The following is a 17,568-nucleotide window of genomic DNA, read 5'->3' on the forward strand; positions in this document are numbered from 1 at the left end:
AGGGATGGGTGCTGATGAATGTGAAAAGAGGGAGGGGGGGGAAAAAAAAGCCTTAATGGGGTCTCCTAGAGAAACAGATGGCACAGAGGAAAAACAGGATCCTCTTCCTTGTTTCCAGCCACAAAGTCCTTCTCTTCTCCCATTTTTCACAGACAACGTCCCAAGTCTTTTATATTTCTAATTATACTCAAGTGAACCAGCAGAAATTGCTCCCACTGACACCAAAGACCCGCAGCTCATCGGGAGGAAACTGGCCGGGTGGGGACCGGCCTCTTAGTGACTGGGATGTCTCCAGCTTGGTGCAACTTCCATCCCCATCCTGCCACCGTGTCCTGCCCCACCACTGCTCATCTGCACAACCGTGCCATCCCAACAGCTTGTTGCCGCAGCCACCTTGCCAAAACATGCGATGAAGAGGACAAATGACAACGGAGGGGCTCCTTTGGCATCTGTAGTTCAGCTGTTTGCGTCCTTTTTTATTTTATTTTATTTTTTTGGATGTCAAATACTGGAGCAGATGCTCCAGGCTGATGGGAGCTGGCCAGGAAAGCCTTTCTGGCTGGAGGGCAGACAAGAGCAGGGCAGGACAAAGCTGATAACTATGGCCCCTCACTATTATGGATGAACCTTTAATCCTTTTATCCACCCTCCTGCTACCTATGGCTGTTCCCGGCTGTCTCTAATAGAACCTTTTTTTTTTTTTAAAAAAAAAAAAATAATAATCGGCTCATTGTAGGCAGTGGCACTTGGTCAGCCTAAAGCCCGCCCAGGACACTTTCACTGGAGTTTTAAAAGAAAAGGGCAAAGCCACAAGCATCATTTAGCACCGTAATTTTGCTTCTTACATCCAAATGAGAAAACAAAAAGGCGAGCATAACATAGAAATGAGGTCAGGAATAAGACAGGACTAAAGGAAGGCTCTTGCTGCATCCACCTTTGTTTTCACCTTCGACAAAAACAAACCTATAGATTTTGGAGGAGGCTGCAGCATTAAAAAAGTTAAGTTTCTCCTCTCCCACTTCTCAACATTGAAATTACTATTTTTCTTGGCCTATTACCCTGTTTTAAACTGGAGGGGGGACAGTTTGTACGAGTCCCTGTTTGGATCGAATCAGTTCAAGAAGAGCAAAGTATTTTCCATACCCTAAACTAACACAAGGTCTGGACTAACTCTTGTTGCGGTACCACCGGAGCCAAGGGAAGTCAAAGGTTTCAGTGGGAACTGGATGGGACCAGAGTGAAACACGCCACTGCCGACAAAACACACAAGAAATAAATAGCCGAGAGATTAGAAGAATATTAGAAATGGCCGACAAATCACAGAATACTGAGCCACCACCACGTCTTCACCAAACCACCTGCACCAAAATACTGCTAGAATAAATCCTACATTTCATATCCATTCAGACTATGTATTTTTGCACCGATTCTATCAGATATCATGGAGTTAGTAAAAAGCATTATATCCTTTCAAAATAAGACGGCAAATCATGTATTATATATGTACATGTTTTAATTAATTTTAAAAATGGTCTACATTTAAGGACAGATTTCAAGGGTTTCCTTATATTTTGTTTCTGTTACATTAGATTACACCTGAATAATCTGCATAGTAACCTTAACATTTCTGTTTTCTTTTTTTTTTTTTTTCTTTTTTGTTTCGTTGTGAAAATACCAGTTGCAGGTAGCAATGTTAACATCTCAACGACAATCACAATACGTGCAAGATGTCCAGCCAGAAGCATTTCTCAGTTGACTTGCAGTAGCATGGCACTTTATAATTTGTGTATCAATACTCTTTTTTTAAATTATTTTTTTAAGTTAAATTCAGATGTGGCTCAAGAAGCAAAAACAAACTTTCCTCGCTCAGCCTCAAGTGTGGGGTCAGCTCCTCAGCTGGCTGTGATCTGCTCCACTGGAGTTACTCCAGATTATATCAGCTTGAGGTTCTGGCCTTTTTTTTTCCCCCCCCCCCAAAACACACCTGTATTGCCTTCATGTTTTCCTTAACATGAGTGCAAACTTCAGGAATGTGGTTTGAGTCCCTTCGTTAGAGGACCTTAATGAAGTCTGTCCAATGGCTCTGTCCCCCAGCCCTCCTCCATGCACAGATGTGAACGGAGAGGGCTGAACGCTGCCAAGAGCAGCGCACTGGGAAGGTAAGAGGGGAACAGAAAGAGTTAAAAAAAAAAGAAAAAAAAGCTAATTTTGCCCCCAGTGTTAAACTTTGACATGTGAAGCATTTCTGTTTCCAGATGATTGGCCCAATGGCTTAAGAAGGTATTCATGTCACCTACTGCCACAGACAGACTCCTAAAATCAGATGCTCTGAGTCGTCTTACAGAGACAGTTGTGTCTCTGCACTGACTATATTAAAGCCTAACCTTAATTTTTGTGTCTCCATGAAATACCACGATTAGGTGTTGTGAATACCGTCTCTCGCCCCCCTGTAACCTTTCCTCATCCTTAGAAAAAAGTGCTTTTGCTTTTTCTACCTGATAAACATTTGGGCTGCTCGATCCTGTCCCCTATCCCATGTGTTTGTACTGAGATCTGTCCCGAGGAATTCGCACTTGGTTGGCTGTCAGCTTGTGGTGAATATGGTAAACGCAGAGGGTTATCACGATAACCAACCCCAGTATCAGGCCCAAAATCAGAGGCAGGGTTTCTTCTAACTGCTCCCTCTGGTCCACTGGGCACTTGTGTTCTGCAGGGAAAGGAAGCAAAGGAAAGAGAGAAAAAGAGAAGTGAATGAGACATTGCAAATCTGAACTCCTACTGCAGTAGCGAACCGACCTCCCCGGAGTCATGGCTCCGCGCCGGGGGCCCCTGCGCAGCAAAAATAGCCGCAGCAGCAAGGAGAGACAGCAATCGTCATCGGAGTCCCGGGAAGAAAATCAATTGCTCTGGAGGAAAGTGAAATCATAGTCACAACGTAGGGTTTGGAGGGAGAGGCAACATCCCACCGACGCAGTGGGAAAAAATGCTTTCATGCCCATAAGCTCCTCTTCAGGCCCCTGCCACACCAGTACAGCAATGGCCTTGCTGGGAACGGGACAGCGGAAGTACAAGTTTCCTGACCATGGCTGAACATCTGCTTTGTTTATCTAGTTATAGAGTCTATAAATATTGTAACACGAGACCTCAACATCACTAAGTCTTTAATCCTGCATCAGATTTACCCTGCTTATCGTTAAAAAGATTTTTCCCCTCTATCTGCAAGTTGACAGAGATCTAACAGCACCTCTCCCCCCTCTCTGTGAGCTCCCCAGGGGGAGTTTACCAGCGCTGGCAGAGCAGATGTGTGTTTGTGGTCAAACAGCATCCTGGCACCCCACGTTTTTTGTCAAATATGGCAAAGGATGAGCAGAAGCAACACAAGCCTCCCCAGTGTTTTTCCCTCTGGCCTACGAGTCCCCATCATAGTCTAAATTACTAGAAAATAGTAATAACCACACCATGGGAAAACACTTTTCTATTTAGCTTGCAAAGGCACAGCCACCAAGGTAAGGAAACACATTACTCTGGTAATCCCGGTTCAGCTCCCTTACACTTCCAGTTTACTGCAGACCTGAATGACAGGATCACGATTTACTTTTTTCCCCGCGGGACTCTTGCTTATCTGTGCTGATGGACAGGCAAAGCTGATGCTGCTGAGTTGGGGCTGCCAGACCAAAAAGTAGAAAAATGCCAACTCTGAGGAAAAAAAAAAAAAAAAAAGGTTATGGGGTACAGGAGGGACAGTGCTCTGGCCCTTCGATCATCTTCTTCACAGTAGTAGAATTGTGCTGAAAACAATGGAAACAACAATTACTTAAAAAAAAAAAAAAAGGCTGCGTGTTGGATGAGCAGATACAAAGGGTACCACTAATTCCTCCCATCGCTAAAGACTGTCCAGATGGGTTCCCCAGGTAGCTGATTGCAAGTCGCAGAGATCCGCAATAACCACGAACAGCAAATGCTCTGCAAATCTAAGGCATGTGGCAAAGAGCAGGAAAAACCCAGAGATCCCCCAGGCCCAGGCAAGAGGTGACAGCAGAGACGTATCTCCAGCGGTGCCGGCACCTCCGGGAGCTCCGTCTCCTCTTGGTGTGGAGCCGTCCTCCCAGCACCAGGCTCGCAGAGATGCCATTAGGAAACGTTTCGAGATGTAAATGAAGTGAAACAAAAAAGCGAAAGTGAAATGTAGTCTAACAAAAAAAAAAAAAATGTCCTTTTCAATTCCAGTTGCTCACTGTTTCACCAGAGGAGTGATTAATCACCAGGACTGTGTTGCAGGCGATTCAGCAATTGCTGCAATGCAGGGGTTTTGTTTGTTTGTATTAAGGAGAAAGGGGAAAAAAAAAAATCCTGATTATTATTTAGCTCCCAAAATTGGGTTTCTAGAGCTTTATGAAATTCTTCCCGGTTTAGGATGCTAAGGCCTGACCAGACTTGCAGCGCCAAGGCAGAGACACAGTAGCAAGTTGGCATCCCCTGACCTGACTGTGGAAAAAGCCACGCACGGGACAGTGCCGTGGGGCCAGGGGTGCTCCGACCCCCCGGTCCCACTGCTCACGTGCCGGTACAAAGCAGCACCTCTCCTACGGGAAGGATCCGTGCTAAAGGAGCTCACCACACGGCTGCAGACAGCCTGACGGGCCGGGGTGTGCTGATGTGCCAATTAGCAGTGTTTTAGTCCAGCCGCTGCAATCTCCTCCTGCGGGCACTAATTTTTGCTTTGAAAGTGGTTTAGCTTAAACCCTACGGAAAATTGAAACAAGACAGTTGTAAACCCAACTGAGGGCATTCACCTGTGCAGGTTTGCCCATGCGCCTTTCCTTAAACAAGAACGATGCTGCATTTGCAGGAGAATGGGGTGAACGCGGGGGTCTGCAGCCAGTGAAGAAGGCAAAGCTAAAAGCACCAGTGCTGTGATGCAGAGGACTAACCCAACTCTAATGCACCTGCTGGCAATATCTGAATTCCCAGCTTTTGCCAAAGCAAACTGGCTGCAGAGCACAAGATGTGCCAGAGGACATGGCCAAAACTCGTGTCCACAGAAAGCCACGGCTGTATTTAAGTGTCTGAGTCTTAACTCAAAAAGGTGTCAATTCTTGCAAGCAGCCAAAGAAGATAGTTCTTTATCCTGACACTTTTTAAAGAGGATTAAAAGGAAAAAAAGCCCACAGGAAAAAAAAGAAAATCAAAGCAAAGCTCGCAGTCTCCAGCAGCACACCCACAAACCATGCTGCTCTCCCCAGCTGCACCCTGCTGCACTTCCCCGGGCAGAAAGTGCTCTGCCCCAGCAGCAAAGGCCTTACCAACACCCTCTCCTCGCCAGACACATCCATTTTCTCCTTTTGGAGCAGATCACCAAAGTCTGGGCTCTTGGGAGAGCGTAGGGGGAATGGGAATGGGGTTGTGGGGGACCCAGCACAGAGGCACAGGCAAGTGCTAAGCACAAACACATTTGCAGCAGAACTAAGGGTCTGCAGATGCTGACTACTAGGAGGATTATTTTTGTATTTTAACATTAATATAATGTCAAAACACATTATTTTACAACAAATAAAAATATTTGCACATTTATAACAGTGTACTTTAACATTTATATGGCATTTTTCACCCCAAGAGTTCAAAGCATTGCATAGGATCTCAGCATTTGCCTAAAGCACTGGGTTCTGCCCTCAGTCCAGGAAAGCAAAAAGGTGCCTGGCGAATTTTAACTACGTGAAAAGTCTGGGTGATGCCGGGAATTTTGCCACATCCCAAACCTGGCGGGGTCACCCCTTTGCCAGAGAGGTGCCACCCCACAGCCCTAGTCCCTGCCCCGTGGAACAAAGACTTTGGGTGGATACAAAGGAGGCATTTAGGTACGTTCCTCATTGTTCTTTTGTGCTGCGCTTCCTCCGACACCGCGCAGCACCCAGGCTCACGTACCGCCACGGTTTCTATGGTGAGTGCTCGTCCAATTTCAGTAGTAGGCTACGAAACCACCCAACAGGCCCATTTTCTTGTTTCAGCATCATTCTGCAGAACAAATAGCAGCACGGCAAAAAAATCAGCGGTTTCCCGCAGTCACGACTGCAAGCCTGAGGACCGGTGCAGGGGCTGTGCAAAGGGATGGAAAAACAGCCCAGTCGTGTCTGGCATGATAGGATGAATTTCTGAGATTTTGCGATGAGCCTTTATAAGTGATTAGCTTAAAAAAGAAAACAAAAAAAGACCGGGTGCTTTTTTTAAATGTGGCTGCATACCTTGCAAAGAGGAGCTACCTGGTGCCAAGGACCCTTGAGAAAACGTGGCCCTCGTTTGGGGTGGCTCAGAGGGAGATGAGACCTCCCAGGATCCTGGTCCCCAATTCTCAGCCTTTGTATGCCTTTGTATTAGTATTTCACATTATTTTGATTAAAATCAAAAGAGCTGACAATTTCTGTGGGGTTCTTTTGCCAATTCAAATGTTCTCCTCGCACCCTTTCGTCCCAGCTCTCTTTTTACTGATCTTTTAAGCTGAAAAACGTACACACACTTTCCCTATTAAAAAAAATAAAATTACCCAAGCTCTGAATGAAAAAAATGTTCTGCTGCTTCTGTATTGAAAAAGGTAAATACGTATATTTACATACATTTTTTATATATATGTGTATTTATGTATTTGTGAGGGTTGGAAGCAGCATCTTTTTTTTTTTTTAAAAAAAAAAAAAAAGATATTCTAGCACACGAGTTTAAGCATTCAAACAAATAAAAGCAATCCAATCATCCCCTACAAGCTTTTTAATCTATCCCAGACAGGACAGTGTCATGACAAAACCTTTCCCCCCGTTTCTTTGTGGTAACAGGGCCCTGACCCTCCTGCGTCTCGGCGATTCTTCTGCTCTAGCAGGTCTCTTTCTCTATTCTAAAATATTTTAAAATGTTCTGTAGCTTGTTCATAATTAATAGGAATTTTACCTAATGGGAAATTAATGAACCAAAAAGGAGAAGGCTAATTACTGTAATTTAAGATTGGCAGTGATTCTCAGACCCCACAAAGGATCGTGTTTTGCCATGCATGTGCCGAGGACACGCTGGTCCGCAGAGCTGGTGGGGATGTGCCGCTGGGAGAAGCGGCGGAGCTCCATATGAAGCTTCGCTGATAAATGACCTCTCGGGCATTTCTGACCATCCTCTCCAGGTGCTCTTTGCTATTTAACTTCCAGTGGAATTAAATAAAAAGAAGTGTCACTGAATAATGACAGCAACAACAAAAAAACAGAAAGCTTGACAAAGAAGCGGTGCTTTCCTCAGAAGAAGGAATTCCCCACATATGTTTAAAGACTGCCAAACCAACTGGGGTCTCCTCGTGTCCTGGATTTTAAAAAAACAAACTACAACAAGAACAAAGAAAAAAAAGAAACAAATTTACCACCTGATACAAAAGAGCACATAATGAAAAAGGTAGTCCCCTTTGGCATTGAACTCCGAGTTTGGTTATTTTAACTGTGAGCTCTCAGACTTTACAAGTTTGGTATCACAGAGACACAACAGCTAAAATTGAATCCAGACTTGCCGGTTTTAAACATGCTTTTCTCAGCCTCCAAGGTCTGCCCAGCCAAACCCTGAGTGCAGGAAGCCTGAATCCACAAGAAGAGGGAGAGGATGAAAATGTGCCAGTAAAAATGACAGGAAACTATGAAATTCTACCTTTTTCTCCCTGTGGCCTATGCAAAACGTGGTACTACTTCGATAGAAGAAAAAAAAAAAAAAAAGATTTATTTGTGCCCACGGATGAAACCTACTCCATACTACACTGACCTTGCCATGAGTAATTCAGCCACGCAGAGCTCTGCCAGAGCCAGTGTACATAATAGCATGTATTTACTACATCAGTTAGAGGAACGTGAGTCATGAGTGTAAGTGCTCGGCTCTGTAGTCAGTGCTGGTTTTTTATTGTGTTCTAAAGTATTTCCCACACGCAAAATAATAAAGCCCCAAGTTTTTAACGCTAGGCTTGAAATACCACCACTGTTTCCTAGCTCATTATTAAAAGATTTGGCTATTACAAATTTTATTTGCATCTTGTTACAATAATGGAGTTAACTAATTTGTTAAGATCGCACTGTAAAAAGGAAACTAGCCTTAAAGCCCTAATTCAGGTGAGCATGTTTATACTCCCTCATTCAACCTGATGGAAAAGGCAGGGGGAAGTCAGGGAGGAGGAGCGCCATGGGTTCCTCAGGTTAAAGGAAGGCAGAATCTGCAGGAATTCTGCCCCATGGCAGTATTGCTGCTGACTTCAGTACAACCCTTTGATACAAACAGCACATGTTAACTCACATTTTCTTTTATCCACAATTAACATCAAAGAAACCTAAGAGGAGGAACAGCGTCCCATGTGTTTGGCGCATGAGGTGCCTCACTGAAGTCCCTCGTTACGCTTCCTTCACCCTTGCAACGAGCATTAATCAAACTGAAGCCAGCAACACGCGTTGCAAGTATTTCCTCCCGCCGCAGCCCCAAGCTTTCCTCAGTGTGCTGAGGCCCTAAAAAGCTCGTGGAGCTGTACCAAAGCACCTTCCATGCTGCAGAGGAGACACCTAAGCCTTGCAGGGCTCCCCAGGGACCAGGCAGTTCTGGGACTTACTGGCAACCCAGCCAGATGAGTCCTTACAGAACTCGTATTGCCAATGTACATGCAACGACAGCCCATGTTTTGACCAAACAGCAGCTGGGCTGAATTTGTAAAGGCTTTTGGAGACCACGGAGGCAAGGAATGGGTTGGAGGGACTGCAGGGAGCACTAACAACCTGCTGGAGGGAGGAGAAGGTGCTCTGATAAAGGTGGGACCCAAATTCTTTCAGTACATTACGACACCCCCAAAGGTTGTGGCAGCGTCAGCATCTCGGGGATGCAAGACATGCCTTCGCCCTGCACCTTACCTTCACTGAAGACAAAGTCCGCGGTGATGTCGAAGGGCTGGATGCGCACTTCCGACAGCAAGAGCTGCACAGACTTCTGGTGGTCGCTGGAGATGAGGGAGATGGTCTGCTGTGCCTGGCACTCGTAGGACTTCCCAGCTGGGGTGACCAGAGCAGAGAGCCGGTGCGAGCTGGCCGTGTGCTTCCCGGCTGGCCAAGGGGCAGAAACAGCAGAGGTCAGGTCCCGTCTCTGGGGGACCGATGTGACTTTATCAACAAAGCTAATGAATTGAACGCAAGGGTATGCAGGCGGTGTGCAATGTGGCGGCCGCATGCTCCACTGCTCTTAAAGCAGCATTTTCTCCTGGGGTGGGACTGTGCTTTCGGCATGACACCTCCACATAACCAGGGCAGTTCCACAGGGGGGTTGCCTGCCCGCAAGCCAGAACAGACGGCTGCAGCGCACGGTTCTGCCGGCACAAAAGGGAGAGCCGGCTCTGCCGCTGCCAGCTATGTTCATATCACAGGACTTGAAGTCCATAAAGTCGAAGGAAAGGTTTCTATTGATGTATATGCAGGTTTCGCCCTCGGACTGCGCTCATACTCCCTACATTCAAGAAACAGCAATTTCTGCGGCTACACTTGGGCTCTGAATTCAGGTGGGAAGGAGCAATGCAGTTTGGGGACCTCACTACAAAGCAAAACAGGCCATAATACCTTTCCTGAAAATACAACATGACCATTTCACCCAAGTATAGATTACGACAAAATCTTTTCCTATCACATCAAGCTTGTTTTATAAATGAAAGCCGAATGCAGCTCAGCAAGGTGGAATGAGGGATGCCTTCCACCTCCCGCTCTTCTTTGTTCCCCTTCAGCAGCACAGAAAGGCAATCAGTGTTTCACATTTGCAGAGGGTGATGAGGCATGGCCATCACCGTGTTTTGGGGACACAAACAGTAGAAACACCAGTAGGAAAAATAGCTCCACGTCCAGCTTGTCTTATGCCACAAACTCGTAACGCACCATTCACTGGAGTTTGAAAATCTTGAGGAAGAACTCTTGCAAATAACAGGATTTTAATTTTCAGTACAAGACAACTGATTTCTGAGCAGATAACAAAATAAAAACAAAATGAAAGCCAAAAGAAAGGAAACCAAGTGAGAAAAGAGGAGGCTGTTGGGTGTGGAGGCGTGTAGGGGCATGGATATTGATGTCGATCTCATCGTTATCTTGGGAAACCGCTGCTTTCCCACCTATTTAACCATCATCAGAACCGATGAGATAATTAACTTTAAAAAAAACATCTCCCGCAGGAATGGAGACAAATTTTCCCAGACCAGGCAGACCCCTGCCCCGCTGCCCATCCCCTCGGGCCCCTGGGTCTTGCCGGGAGGGCCCGGGGCAGCGCAGCAAACGGGCAGAGGTTGGGCTCGCCCTCCTACGGCAACTGCGGTGATTAAAAACAAGAAACAAGAATAAAAAGGGGGAAAAAAATTAATCCGCGGTTTAAAACAGGCACCTGGTCCCGGTTTTGTCGGGCAGGTTTAGGGTTTCGTTTTTCCCCGTTAAACTGCATTTAGGCGAGTAGCCCGCGGGGTGTTCGCTCCCCCACCCCGGCTCCGCGCTCGCCAGACCCCAGGGATCCGCTTTAAATCCCGTCCCCCCAGGGCGCTTACGGCTGACAGCGTCCTTAAAGTAGGTGCGCTCGGCGGTGTCGTAGCTGAACTGGATCCGGCTGAGCCTCCAGAAAGCCTCCTGCCCCCGGGACGTGTTGTGCCCCTCCTGCCAAGACAGGGCCGGTCAGGACCCCGGCAATACCGCCGTGCACCCCCCAGCTCGCGGGCGTCCGTGGGGAGCCCCGTACCTTCAGGAAGAATAGTGTGAGGGTGTACGCTTGCTCCAGCCAGGAGATCTCCAGCTCCGACTCGTTAGTGCCGCACTTGCCCTTCATCTCGGCGCCCCGCGACAGCGGGATATCGGCTTGCTCCGTGATCAGCTGGAAACGGGGAGCGGGGCTCAGGGGGGGCGGCCCCGGGGTCCCCCTGGACGTTCACAGACCCCCCAGAGCCCCGGCTGAATATCCTCGGAAGGGATAAAGGACTTTCCAAAACTACCGGCGGATTTCCACCCCACCACCCCCACACACACACACCGCTCCTGCCGTGACAACGTGCAGCAGCCCCGCGGCTGCGGCTGTAGCGCTGCCAACCCGAGCCCCGGCCGCCTCGCAGCTCCCCCGGCCCCCCCTCCCCGGCCCCGGCCCCCACTCACATCCACGTAGTTGCTGGCCCACACGTCGTAGGGGACGATGAACTTGGCGGCGAATTCCGCCATGAGACATGTCGTCCGGTTTTCCCGCACCACGAAAATGTCCTTTTCGGGGTTAGGGGAGAGCCCGGAGAGATTTTCAACTTCTTGCTCGGCAGCCAGGCGAGCCGCGGCGTCTGCGGGCAGAGGGGCGCTGAGCGGCGGCAGCGCCCGGGGCCTTTTGCCCTAAGGCTTTGCCGGCTCACCTTAACATCCCCCGCCCCGCCCCGAGCCCGCTGGAGTAAGCTCCCCTGTCGCGACGGGGCGTCTCTGTCGCGATAGAGCGGGCAGTGGAGATGGGGCAGCCGGTGGCGGTGAAGCAGGACCGGTGCTTTAGCAGCGCCGGATCTGTCTCAGCGCCAGCGGCTGCCTCATCGCGACAGGGCTCCGTGTCGCGACTTGCCGCCGCGGTACTCACGCAAGAGGAAGAGCAGCCCCGGGAGGCGTCCCCCGGCCATCCTCCCTGCTCGGCCCCGGCGTGTCCGCGGCTGCTGCTGCTGCTCCTCCGAAAGGGTCTGCTCCGGAGGAAAGAAAGAAAAAAAAACAAGAATATTAAAAAAAAAAAAAAAAAAGGAGGAAAAAAAAACCTGAAACACCTCCTTCTCAGGAGCTGCTCAGGCTGCAAAAGCACTCTGCTGCGGAGTGGCGGGGAGGAGGGACGGGGAAGAGTGTGTGGGTGTGTGGGGAGGAGGAGGAGGGAAGATGCCGGCGGAGCTGATGGAGGCGCCCACGCCGAGGGACGGGGCGTACACGGAGGCAGGGCGGGGAGGAGGGATTCCCCCCCTCCTCCGGCATGGGGGCCCCGCTGCCCCCCGCGGAGGAGCTTTCGGGGATCCCCACGGGGACCCCAGCGAAGAGTGGGGACCTCGGAGGAGGGAGCCGGGGGACCCCGGGCCAGCCAGGCCGCCCCGACGTGCCGCTGGAGCGGGGCTGAACCGCAGCGAGAGCCCCCCGCTTCCCCGGGCAGGGCAGGGGGCGGGAGCGGGTCCGCACCCCAGGGTGAGCCCTACGCCGGCCCGGGCCACACGGGCTTCGCCGGGGCACGGCGAGGAGCCGGGTCCCCTTTCCTCCGGGATCCTGCCACCCACCCTTCTCTTTGGGTGCCGCGCCGGGCGGCTGCTCCCGCGGGACAACTGCTGTCCCCGGGCAGCGCTAGCGCCGCCGGAGAGGCAAGCGAACCGCTAAACCGGGACAGCGGAGGGGATGGAGGAGGGGTTATCTAGTCCAGCGCCGGCTGCTCACGGAGCGTCAGTAATTTCAGTAAAGGCGAACAGCTGCTTCGTGTTTTAATTTAGAAAGAAACGTGCAGCTATTTTCGTGTGGCAAGGTCAGAAGCAAACTCAGCATCCCTTTGTAAACGGCCGTCAAAGCACCTGAGCTCTTAAGATGTCGTGACATACCTTAAAACATATCCTAACATAAAACATACCATCACGCAGCAAGGAAAGCGGTCCCGACAGCACCGAGGTGTAATAAAAGAATCCAATCCTATGCGGAGCGTTGGGGGGGGGGGGTACGATTTCGGGCACCCCTGGGGGTGCGTCTCGGAGGTGCAACACGGGCGAGCTGTGCCGCGGCGCGGAGAAGACTTTGTCCCTGCCAGGCTCAAGGGTACGGGGCGCGCAGGCATCGCGGCCCGGCACTGAGGGCGCTTAGGAGAGAAGGGGCTGCAAGGCGGGGTGAATAAAAGCAGCGCCCACTCCATCCCTGCCGGCTTCTGGGGAGGAGAGGGCAGGGAGGGCTGCCTGCCCGCCCCGGGCGTGCAGTGCTCCCGGAGTCCCGAGCGGGGCAATCCCCTTTATTCCCTGTAAAAGCGGCGCCTGCGTTTCCTCCCTCTCAAGCCTGGAGGGGAGTGAAATAGCTCCCCCCGGCTTGTCGGCAGAGGGGTCTCCGGGGAGGAGCAGGCGTGTTCCCAGCCCAGAGCGCCCGGGTGAGCTGCCGGTCTCCCTCGGGGGGTGCGAGGCGGCGGCCGGGCGGCACTGCCAGCGGGAGAGGACCGAGCTGCGCGCCCCGCGGAGCCCGGCCCGGCCGCCGTCTGCTCCTGGGGCAGCGCTGGTCCCACCGACACCCCCCGTGGAGCCCCACCTTGCACCCCGCGGCTCCGGGGGTTCCCCTTTCCCTTTCGCCGGGCGATACGACGTTAAAATGCTTTTCCCGCCTCTCAGCGGGAGCTTTTACGGTCCTTTAACGCGCTGCCACCCTCGCCCCGGTGTGAAGAGCACATCCGAATATTTACAATTTACAGAAACACCAGTCCCAGAAACAGCGGGGACCAGCAGCCTACCAAGGATATTTTTTTCGTAAAAAGCCAAAAGGACAGCAGCTATTTGGAGCATGTGGCCTTATGCGGATTTACTAGCAATTCACATTTCTAGTTCAGGAAAAGGCGCCTGGAGGAAACGGGCCAGGGTTTTGCAAAACGAGGTGTTACAAGGTGAGTTTTGATTGTGGGATTGTGGGCAGCTGCCTCTGGGAAGCTGCCCTTTCTCTGCCAGGGCACACCTGCAGAGAGGGGTTTTCTTGCTGGGAAATAGCTCTTTAAAAATAAAAGCAGATACTGAGGGAACATGCTGATTTTTGTAACTGTTCTGTTGAAATTCCTTTTCTGCTTGCTGTACATATTAAATATTATATACTGGCCATTTCCTCTCTCTCCTGTTTCATGATAAAGCGTCATTCCTGCTTCCCAAAACAGAGCCAGACCTGTGTCAGTCGTAATACTACAGATAATAGTTTCAGGGGACTATATAAAGGAAAAGATAAAATCTTCTATATGAGGCTCTTTCACTGCAATAGACTGTACTTCTGAGGTGATTTTAATGCCTGGCTTCCTCAGTGATGACCTTCAGTATTTAACTAGCCTCTATTTCTTCCTCTAGCCCCCTATTTAATTTCCAATCTTTTTGAGGTTTCTAGGTAGCTTCTAAGCCTCCAAATAAATATATGATCCTGAGCAGCTGCCCCTGCATTCAGGCCATGTAGGAGGGTACCACAGGGCGCAGCTGGGAGAGTGCAGCTGTGTTAGAGACACGGGCAAGCCCATCCCACAGCTCCCTGAGCCCCACGGCACAGAACCATGCTCTCCTGGCACCCGCCAGCTGCACAGCACAACAAAAAAGCCTTCAGCTTCAGTGACAATCCCCACTTCCAGCCTGCAGAGCCATGTTTATTCTCCTTTCCATGGCAAAAAAGGGAAAGGCCTAAGATTTCCTAACACCAAGAAAGCCCCAAAACATTGACAGAGCAGAAAGGTCTTACCTGAGGGGGCCAGTGCAGCATTAGCTGACTTGAAATGCTTTGACCAAGGCCAATTTATGGTCACAGATTGGATCACCTGAAGCCAGCCCTGCAACCTGCCCTTACCCCCAGCTGTGGAGACTGCCTGTGTATCTCTGAAGGTTGAATCCCCCTTGCTACTCCCCCAACTACCAGACAGCAATAACTCTTACCAGCCTCCTCGCAGGCAGCACGCAGCACGGTGACAGCAGGGCTGCAGCGCTGGGACCACTGCTGGCCGCATCCCTAGGAGCAGGGTTTTCTGGTCAAGCGGCTCTGGGATGTGTCTGCCACTGGCAGCCGGTTTCACAGGCAGCCCATGGGCAACAGCATGTGGAGTCTGCAAGGAAATCAGCCCCCGAGGGGTATTTTGGGTCTCTGGCAATGCAGTTTGACTGCACTCAAGTGGGGCAGGGGTTAAACAGACCCCCACTTGGAAACAGTCAAGTTAATGACCAACCCTCAGATTACTGGAAGTGAAAGAATAGTGGGCTGCCTGTGAGGCCAGGGTGTCATGACCCTCCCCCATCACAGCTGTGCTGAATTTATCTGAAGAAATTCAGAGAGGGAGAATCTGCCACTTCCCTGGATGAAATTTCACTGAAGTGGAATCCATCACCCCGGCAGAGAATGACATTTTAAACTGCTTTAACTCAGTTATCAATGTTCAAATTGATTAGCCTATTTCATCTCAATGGAAATTCTCACCTCATTACATTAGCCGCCAAACTTCAAATAATTTTTGAATCAAATACTACTTAAACAGTATTTCAAAATACTTAGCTGACAAAATTAATCACTTAATTTCAAATTACTGTCTGCCTTTTATGCTAAATTGTCAATGGATGAAATACATAACAGTTCTGGGAGCCGAGCCTGGAAGCTGAGGCAACCCAGCTCCGTGGTTTCACAGAAGCACATTTTCTCCCTGACTTGATAAATGTCTCGCTCCTGGCTGAGCAGCGAGCACAGACTCAAAAGGAGGCTGTGGACAGTATTTTCAAGCCTTCCAAAACCAGCGTATTCCATGATGCATAGGATACTCGCCAGGGAATTAAGATGGGCAGGTTTGATTTTCCTCAGAGAGGGATGTGAGCTGAACCCAAGTCTTCCATTGCCAGTTATTTCTTTAACAGGTAGGGCAGTGGTTTCCAGCCAGGCTGTAAGTGAGCCTAAGAAAACTAATAACGTTCAATGCTTCACTATCTGCTTCCCTCCGTATCTGGTCTGTCATTTGCTTCTCCTTACTGGCTAGAAACCACTGTGGCAAGCGACAGTATAAAATTCCAACTCGCAGCACTGTCTCCACCAGCTCTGTTTTAGAAGACATTTTTAATTAAAAAAAAAAAAAAAATTAAAAAAAACACTGCCTTTTTTCAGATGCCGGCTCCTGTCCAGCATGCTCTGAGCCCGCTGCTGCTCCCAGCTCCCTCCCTCCACCACTCGAGAAGAGGACTAGCCAAGCTTGGAGAGCTGCTCCCAGTACTGCAGGCACACACAACTTGTCTTTATGACATTATAGACCATAAGAAGCTGGAGGTGCCTCCGTAGGTTAAGTGGCATCAGAATGGCAATTCTGAATAGGCACCAAAATTTTGTTTAAATCCTGCCTTAAACACCTAAAGACTTCACTGACCTCTGTCTCAGTTGCATTCTCAAGGTAGTGCTGCTACACTGTACTTGGGTTGCTGCGTCTCAAGGTAGTGCTGCTACATTGTACTAGGGTAGTTCTGTAGTGCTGCGAGGACCAATGCTGCACAATTCTTCTATCGCTTAAAAGAAATAAGACTCCTTTGAATAAATAAGCTGTGATAGAAATATATTTACACTATGCACATTTTTACAGGAAATACAACTTACTAAAATTTTGTAAGTAATAATACCACCACCACCCCTACAATTCACCACAGTCAAAACTAAAGGTTTTGAATTTTTAACGTTTTTATTAGAGAAGTTGAAAGTTTCATCTCAGGACTGACAATAACATAATTATCTCTTTTCATTTATTTTGTTTATAGGAATATGTAGAATTTGTTTGTACAAGCATATACAACAAAGTAATTGGTGCTTAGTACACTGAAATCAGGAATCTGATTTGTTCTAAACTACCAGTTTTCCATGCAGTCATCTTTGAATTGGCAGCATGGACAAATTCCAAGCGGAATGCTTACATGCATTGTTTTGCAATATAACTACAGCAAGCGCTGGAAACATGCAAATTAACACATTAGCAAATTGTTTTTATATCTAATGGACATAAAAAGGTTATTCCTGATATGAAATTCTGAAAATCTGCATAAATACTTCTGTGTAAAATTAAATTAGTTATGTACTTTTCTTTTACTACAAGTATCAAGAATGCCCACGTAATTAATATACACACATATATATAGAGACCTTGTTATGCTAAAAGTCTTTGTAATTAATCAAACAATATTCTGTGCCATACATTTATTCAGTATTTACCAGCTAGTAGAATGACTGTGGTCATATAGTAGGCATTACAGTCTTAGTAGCATTTGTATCACATGCAAACATACTCTTAGCATTTCTGTTTACTAATTTTATCACGTGGCAACATGTATGTGATTTTCTACAATGTTGTGATTCTGAAGTGTATAAATACTTTTTACATTTTCACAGTTACAAACTTTTTGCCAAAAGCCATTTAAACAATCTTTAAGTTACAATGAACTGTAATATCTGGGATCTGCCGCAGCAGGATCAAAATGCAATTTCTATACAAGCAATGTAGGATGTAAACTTTTCTTAAAGTGCCTAATACATAAATTCCTTAGAGCACTGATCAGTTTTGGCACAAATACACTGTATTTCCCTCACGCCAACCATTGCAGTAACTTTTACAGGATATCGGCTTTTTTCAGACATGATAGAGTTGATATGGCACTTGTGAATGACATCATTGGACTGCAGAAATATCCTGTCAAGTTACTGTTACAGTTGATGAATTTGGCCGATGACTTTGTACATATAGTACTTTTGAATATACTGCAGTTAACTTTCAACTGCCTACTGTCTGCTGCCTGAAAAATACTTTGAAATATAATTTAAAATTGCCCAAACTCAACTCCTTACTATACTG

General features: G+C 48.4%; 1 protein-coding gene across 1 annotated transcript; it reads right to left on the reverse strand.

Moving 5' to 3' along the window:
• Positions 1-1,661: 1,661 nt before the first annotated feature.
• Positions 1,662-11,836, reverse strand: LAMP5 (lysosomal associated membrane protein family member 5). The gene is made up of 6 exons (XM_075148196.1): positions 11,608-11,836; positions 11,154-11,326; positions 10,747-10,878; positions 10,559-10,664; positions 8,901-9,089; positions 1,662-2,707 (listed from the first exon to the last, which is right to left on the reverse strand). The coding sequence occupies exons 1-6, from the start codon at positions 11,645-11,647 to the stop codon at positions 2,529-2,531; spliced, it is 819 nt and encodes a 272-aa protein (XP_075004297.1). The 5' UTR covers positions 11,648-11,836; the 3' UTR covers positions 1,662-2,528.
• Positions 11,837-17,568: the final 5,732 nt, after the last annotated feature.

The sequence above is a fragment of the Calonectris borealis genome, chromosome 3, assembly GCF_964195595.1.
Source record: "Calonectris borealis chromosome 3, bCalBor7.hap1.2, whole genome shotgun sequence".
Classification (NCBI taxonomy): Eukaryota; Metazoa; Chordata; class Aves; order Procellariiformes; family Procellariidae; genus Calonectris; species Calonectris borealis.